At 42.1% G+C, this 7,500-nt stretch overlaps 2 protein-coding genes across 2 annotated transcripts in view; both read left to right on the top strand.

Moving 5' to 3' along the window:
• The window catches only part of LOC138867244 (mucin-21-like), a 2,170-nt gene extending 578 nt beyond the window's left edge, over positions 1–1,592 (top strand). Inside the window, exon 2 of the mRNA XM_070142136.1 lies at positions 1–1,592. This exon is cut by the window's left edge and continues 273 nt beyond it. Coding sequence (XP_069998237.1) covers positions 1–1,592 — 1,592 coding nt within the window.
• Positions 1,593–2,829: 1,237 nt separating this feature from the next.
• LOC138867243 (platelet binding protein GspB-like) overlaps positions 2,830–7,500 on the top strand; it is a 5,453-nt gene continuing 782 nt past the window's right edge. The window contains exons 1-4 of the mRNA XM_070142135.1: positions 2,830–2,842; positions 4,050–4,062; positions 5,090–5,359; positions 5,459–6,472. Of these exons, the coding sequence (XP_069998236.1) occupies positions 2,830–2,842; positions 4,050–4,062; positions 5,090–5,359; positions 5,459–6,472 (1,310 nt within the window). The remainder of the gene's footprint in view (positions 2,843–4,049; positions 4,063–5,089; positions 5,360–5,458; positions 6,473–7,500) is intronic.

The following is a 7,500-nucleotide window of genomic DNA, read 5'->3' as shown; positions in this document are numbered from 1 at the left end:
GCCCTGTGAGTGCATCAACATTACATCTCAGCCGGTTAACAGATGGCCCTGTGAGTGCATCAACATTACATTTCAGCCGGTTAACAGATGGCCCTGTGAGTGCATCAACATTACATCTCAGCCGGTTAACATTTAACCCTGTGAGTGCATCAACATTACATCTCAGCCGGTTAACAGATGGCCCTGTGAGTGCATCAACATTACATTTCAGCCGGTTAACAGATGGCCCTGTGAGTGCATCAACATTACATCTCAGCCGGTTAACATTTAACCCTGTGAGTGCATCAACATTACATCTCAGCCGGTTAACAGATGGCCCTGTGAGTGCATCAACATTACATTTCAGCCGGTTAACATTTAACCCTGTGAGTGCATCAACATTACATCTCAGCCGGTTAACATTTAACCCTGTGAGTGCATCAACATTACATCTCAGCCGGTTAACAGATGGCCCTGTGAGTGCATCAACATTACATCTCAGCCGGTTAACAGATGGCCCTGTGAGTGCATCAACATTACATTTCAGCCGGTTAACAGATGGCCCTGTGAGTGCATCAACATTACATCTCAGCCGGTTAACAGATGGCCCTGTGAGTGCATCAACATTACATTTCAGCCGGTTAACATTTAACCCTGTGAGTGCATCAACATTACATCTCAGCCGGTTAACATTTAACCCTGTGAGTGCATCAACATTACATCTCAGCCGGTTAACAGATGGCCCTGTGAGTGCATCAACATTACATCTCAGCCGGTTAACAGATGGCCCTGTGAGTGCATCAACATTACATTTCAGCCGGTTAACAGATGGCCCTGTGAGTGCACCAACATTACATTTCAGCCGGTTAACAGATGGCCCTGTGAGTGCATCAACATTACATCTCAGCCGGTTAACAGATGGCCCTGTGAGTGCACCAACATTACATTTCAGCCGGTTAACAGATGGCCCCGTGAGTGCACCAACATTACATTTCAGCCGGTTAACAGATGGCCCTGTGAGTGCATCAACATTACATCTCAGCCGGTTAACAGATAGCCCCGTGAGTGCATCAACATTACATTTCAGCCGGTTAACAGATGGCCCTGTGAGTGCATCAGCATTACATTTCAGCCGGTTAACAGATGGCCCTGTGAGTGCATCAGCATTACATTTCAGCCGGTTAACGGATGGCCCTGTGAGTGCATCAGCATTACATTTCAGCCGGTTAACAGATGGCCCTGTGAGTGCACCAACATTACATCTCAGCCGGTTAACAGATAGCCCTGTGAGTGCATCAGCATTACATTTCAGCCGGTTAACAGATGGCCCTGTGAGTGCATCAGCATTACATTTCAGCCGGTTAACGGATGGCCCTGTGAGTGCACCAACATTACATCTCAGCCGGTTAACATTTAACCCTGTGAGTGCATCAACATTACATTTCAGCCGGTTAACATTTAACCCTGTGAGTACAAGCTGCTCTGTGGTACTGTGGTTCCGAACGCAATTTAAGATCATAAGACTAAGTAGAGCAGTTATTCCCAAACTTTCGAGTGTGACCCTAAAGACTATCTTAGCCTGGGCCAGCGACTCTAAATGTGTGGACATTTAGTTATATATCCAACTCTTTTCATAGTTATACTTGCAGCTGTATATTAGCTTATGTTATTCTATACTTTTAAAAGTTTATATTACCAAAACATTGAATTTCCATAAACAAGTGTTAAAAAAGATTAACTTTTTCTAATATATCCAGCTATGGATTCTTTTACTCTTCTCTTAAGACCCTCTGGCCACCCTCGGGAAATCCCTGGTGACCCTCATTTCGGACGCAGCCACGGGGGGGGGGGGGATTTCTTCGGATTTCCTGTGTTTTTTTTCTTTTTTTGGGGGGGGGGGGGGATTTCACACATAACGGACATTTCAGAAACTAAAGGAAGTGGGAAATGAAAACCCAAGCCAAGAATCGTATTTCATAGAATCAAGTGATAATAAAAAAATAAATAAATAAATAAAAACTCGAGACATGATTCGACACAGCGAATGAACGAGCGAATGAACCCCATTATAAAGACACAAACTACCAGAAAGATCGCCGTATTTCCCATCGATCACCACCGATTGTGCAATTAACTACACAAATCGACTGTGCAATTGAATATACAAATCGTGTTTACAATCACGGCTGTAGTGAGGCTGGCTGGGGAATGATCACCTGCTGACGAAATTCAGTAGCTGGAACGCGGTGACTGTTTTTCACTGAATTTCGTGTTATCCCTGATGTCGTAACGATTTCAGTGAGAAATCGTTTTCACCAGAATGTTGGGAAAGAATTCGGAAACACAAATTACACTGTCAACAAACTTCACTTCTAGAACGAGTAATGAATTCTGTGGCAATATAGCTGTCAACTTTACCATTAAATTGCGTATGTACAAGTATTGATGTACTATGTGTTTCTAATAAAAACACAGTACACATAATGATTCGATAAAAGGGATCGCAGCGCTCATTTAAGGAGTGAGCCTTTGATAAAGACGTATCTCAGTCGAATTTTACAGAAATCAAAATACAGAAATACATCAATAGGCTGCGAGGCGAGGAGAGTCGCTGGAGGCGCCTGGGGACATTTTCATCGCTTACCTCGAATCGGTTGGATTCTGCAGATTAATTTTCATATCTAAAAATGTAATTGTTCATTGCCTACAACGCTATTACCTTAATTTTTTCTCCAAGGCGATGCGGTCCTTTTTGTATACCTTAAGCAAATCAGGCAGTCATAAGAGTAAATAAAGATGCATATATAAAATAATAAATATATAATGTACGTTGACACTTAAAAGGCTACAATGTACAGCAGGCGTAAGTCGCTCCGCTGAGGGAGACGCGCCCCTGTACTCTTGAGAAAAAATAACCCAATACGATTATCAATTTAAGACGAATCTAATTATCAATATATCAATTAAGATACTCCAGCTATTTAATGAGGAAAGGACTATGAGGACGGACGCAATTATTGTCTTCCTGGAGTACACAGCGCTGGTTGGACAAGTGCGAGCCCCACTGTGCATTTCGCGATTACAAAAAAACGCAAAAAAGAAAGAAAAAAGGAAGGGGTAAATTAAATTATTAAAACAAAGAAAAAAATTACTTCAGTCGCTAAAATAGAATATATATATATATATATATATATATATATATATATATATATATATATATATATATATATATATCCCCAATCGAATAACACAACGAATAGAAATGTAAACAGAACCAAAGAAAACCAAACCTGAATAGGTATAACTAAAGAAACATACATACAAAGAAGAAGAACCACGTGACGGCAGACAAAGAAGCGGAAGACAGGACAAGAGGCGGCCGGCAAGTGGGTCCTCACAGCGGCTCCGGATATGCGGGAGGCTGTGATGTCGGACGTAGCTCTTACATCTCCATATACATGTTTTCCGTTTCATTACAATCAGTTACAAAGAATATTACATATCATACCAAGAGTTGTTTCCAAAGTATGGCGTTTCAGGTCCACAAAGTAAAGAAAAAAGAAAGAACGATGGTCATTTTGCTGTCGTCTCCCCAAGGGGCCAGAGGGGGTGCCACATCGAAGGAATGAGATGCGCAAAACCACAGTAATTCTATATGAAGATTATCCATTATTCTTCGTTATTTCCATCACATGCAAATTTCATACAATAGAAATTGTTCACGAAGTATAACGATTTGTATCACAATATAAGAGAAACAAAGGTTGCTCTAGTTATATTTTTTGCAAAATAAACTTGATAATTTCATTGGTACGCTCTAACCCCAGCATTGAAATGGAAGTTGAATTTATTTTCTCATACAGGATATCATTCAAGCTTATTAAACATGTTTGAGCCTTTTCATTTTATTTTATTATTTTTTTCAACACACGTAAAGGATTTTAATTTGTAAAGAAATAAGAGATAGGCGTTTACTTCTTACAAAAATAAATGTATTTTCTACAACAGAAATTTGCCTTCATACAAAATAAATATATTTCTTGATATAAGAATATAATTTATGTTCACAGAGAAATATGCAGTGTAAGTGTTGTAAAGTGTATGTGAAAAAAAAAATCCATATTCAAGTGGTCAATGTAAAGCAAAGTCTAACATCCTGCCAACATTTATCAGTCATAAATTCTATCATTAATAGATTTATTCCATACTAAAGAAATTATTTATAAAAGTATAAGTATATAATCATTATCATTATTACTATTATTATTATCATTATCATCATTATTGCCATTATTATCATTATTGTTATTAGCAGTAGTAGTGGTATTATTACTGACATTATTATTATTATTATCATTCCTTCCTTATTATGACCATCTCTACCCTTTACCCTTTCCGTTTTCTTCTCGTTTCTCTATCTCCTCTCTTCCTTCGAAGTCTTAGGTTTGTTATATGTTAAGCTCTTACCAGTGAAGAACAATGTAAGAAGAAGAAAGAACAAATGCAAAAATTAACTGGACATTGTTGAGATTAATGTAATTGAAGAAGAGCTTTAGGCAATGTATTAAAAAACATTTACGAATGTGTGTGTGTTTATCGATCTATCTCTCTATATATGAATATATGTACATATACATATATCTATCTTTATAAATACAGATATAATATATACATATATATACTTACATAAATACATAAATACAAATATATATATATACATACATACAAACAAGTATACATACAAAAAGATATATATATATATATATATAAATATATATATATATATATATATATATATATATATATATATGTATGCATGTATGTATGTGTATATATATATATGTGTGTGTGTGTGTGTGTGTATGTGTGTATGTTTCCTATTCTTATCTATTCAAGTGTGCGACCCTTGGGGATTCAAATGACTCAAGGAGAAAATAGCTAAGGCGTAAGGAGGTGTCAGAGCAGCCGTGTGTGTTTAGATATTTAGAAGTGTGTGCCTATATATATATATATATATATATATATATATATATATATATATATATATATATATATATATGGCAAGCCCCAGCAGCTCGGCAAGCCCCAGCATCTCGGCAAGTCCCAGCAGCTCGACTAGCTCCAGCAGCTCGGCTAGCTCCAGCAGCTCGGCTAGCTCCAGCAGCTCGGCTAGCTCCAGCAGCTCGGCTAGCTCCAGCAGCTCGGCTAGCTCCAGCAGCTCGGCTAGTTCCAGCAGCTCGGCTAGCTCCAGCAGCTCGGCTAGCTCCAGCAGCTCGGCTAGCCCCAGCAGCTCAGCAAGCTCCAGCAGCTCGGCAAGCCCCAGCAGGTTGGCAAGCCCCAGCAGCTCAGCAAGCCCCAGCAGCTCAGCAAGCCCCAGCAGGTTGGCAAGCCCCAGCAGCTCGGCTAGCTCCAGCAGCTCGGCAAGCCTCAGCAGCTCGGCAAGCCACAAGAGCTCGGCAAACCACAAGAGCTCGGCAAGCCACAAGAGCTCGGCTAGCTCCAGCAGTTCGGCTAGCTCCAGCAGCTCGGCAAGCACCAGCAGCTCGGCAAGCCCCAGTAGCTCGACAAGCCCCATCAGCTCGGCAAACCCCATCAGCTCGGCAAGCACCAGCAGGTTGGCAAGCCCCAGCAGCTCGGCAAACCACAAGAGGTCAGCAAGCCCCAGCAGCTCGGCAAGCCCCAGCAGCTCGGCAAGCCCCAGCAGCTCGGCTAGCTCCAGCAGCTCGGCTAGCCCCAGCAGCTCGGCTAGCTCCAGCAGCTCGGCAAGCCCCAGCAGCTCGGCTAGCTCCAGCAGGTCGACTAGCCCCAGCAGCTCGGCTAGCTCCAGCAGCTCGGCTAGCTCCAGCAGCTCGACTCGCCCCAGCAGCTCGGCAAGCCCCAGCAGCTCGGCAAGCCCCAGCAGCTCGGCAAGCCCCAGCAGCTCGGCAAGCCCCAACAGCTCGGCAAGCCCCAACAGCTCGGCAAGCCCCAGCAGCTCGGCAAGCCCCAGCAGCTCGGCAAGCCATAAGAGGTCGGCAAGTCCCAGCAGCTCGGCAAGCCCCAGCAGCTCGGCTAGCTCCAGCAGCTCGGCAAACCCCAGCAGCTCGGCAAGCCCCAGCAGCTCGGCAAGCCCCAGTAGCTCGGCTAGCCACAAGAGGTCGGCAAGCCCCAGGAAGTCGGCAAGCCCCAGTAGCTCGGCAAGCCCCAGCAGCTCGACAAGCCCCAGCAGCTCGGCTAGCTCCAGCAGCTCGGCTAGCTCCAGCAGCTCGGCAAGCACTAACAGGCAGGCAAGCAGAGGAAGCAGCCCGCCAAACCGAGCAGGCGAGCAAGGAGGAGGAGGCCGCCAAGCAGAAGGAGCAGTGCAAGCTCGACAAGCCCCAGCAGCTCGGCAAGCCCCAGCAGCTCGGCAAGCCCCAGTAGCTCGGCTAGCCACAAGAGGTCGGCAAGCCCCAGGAAGTCGGCAAGCCCCAGCAGGTCGGCAAGCCCCAGCAGCTCGACAAGCCCCAGCAGCTCGGTAAGCCCCAGCAGCTCGGCAAGCCCCAGCAGCTCGGCTAGCTCCAGCAGCTCGGCAAGCCCCAGCAGCTCGGCTAGCTCCAGCAGCTCGGCAAGCCCCAGCAGCTCGGCAAGCACCAACAGGCAAGTAAGCAGAGGAAGCAGCCCGCCAAACCCAGCAGGCGAGCAAGGAGGAGGAGGCCGCCAAGCAGGAGTAGTGCAAGAAGGGCAGGAAGCGTTGCGACTGGTGAGCGGGAGGCGAGGCCGCAGGGCAGCCTCGCTTCCTCCAGGAGGAGACCGAAGGCGCCTCGACCAAAGAAAGAAAAAAGAGAAGAAAAAAAAAAAGAAATAGAAAAAATGTAAGAAAAAAAAAACTTTGATGGAAGCAATACCATTAGTTTGATTTGAGAAAAAAAAGAAATTTAGCTTATCGCAAAAAAGAATGAATTTCTTTTCCTTATTTTTATGAAAAAAATATATATTTGTTCTATTTGAGAAATACATGATGAAGAGAACACATGGAAGTGAATATATGAATAAGTGAAAAGAGAGAGAGAGGGGAAAAAAATAGAGCTCTGTATAGTTTACATAGTGAAATAAATTTAGTATCTTAGTTTCAAAAAAGAAAGAAAAAAAAGAACAAAATAATAATAATAAATAAAGATATATATATATATATATATATATATATATATATATATATATATATATATATATATATATATATATATATATATATATATATATATATATATATATATATATATATATATATATATATATATATATATATATATATATATATATATATATATATATATATATATATATATATATATATATATATATATATATATATATATATATATATATACACCTATGTGTGCGTACCAATAATATGTCCGTTAGTGTGTATGTTTCGATGTATATGTGTTAGTGTGTGTTTATGTGTGCGTATGCCCGCGTCTATGTACATATATTTATGTATGTGTATGAATATGTATATGAATATATATATACATATATATATATATATATATATATATATAT

This window comes from Penaeus vannamei, chromosome 29, assembly GCF_042767895.1.
Source record: "Penaeus vannamei isolate JL-2024 chromosome 29, ASM4276789v1, whole genome shotgun sequence".
Lineage (NCBI taxonomy): Eukaryota > Metazoa > Arthropoda > Malacostraca > Decapoda > Penaeidae > Penaeus > Penaeus vannamei.
The sequence above is the reverse complement of the archived record's forward strand: the minus strand, read 5'-3'. Positions and strand labels throughout refer to the sequence as shown.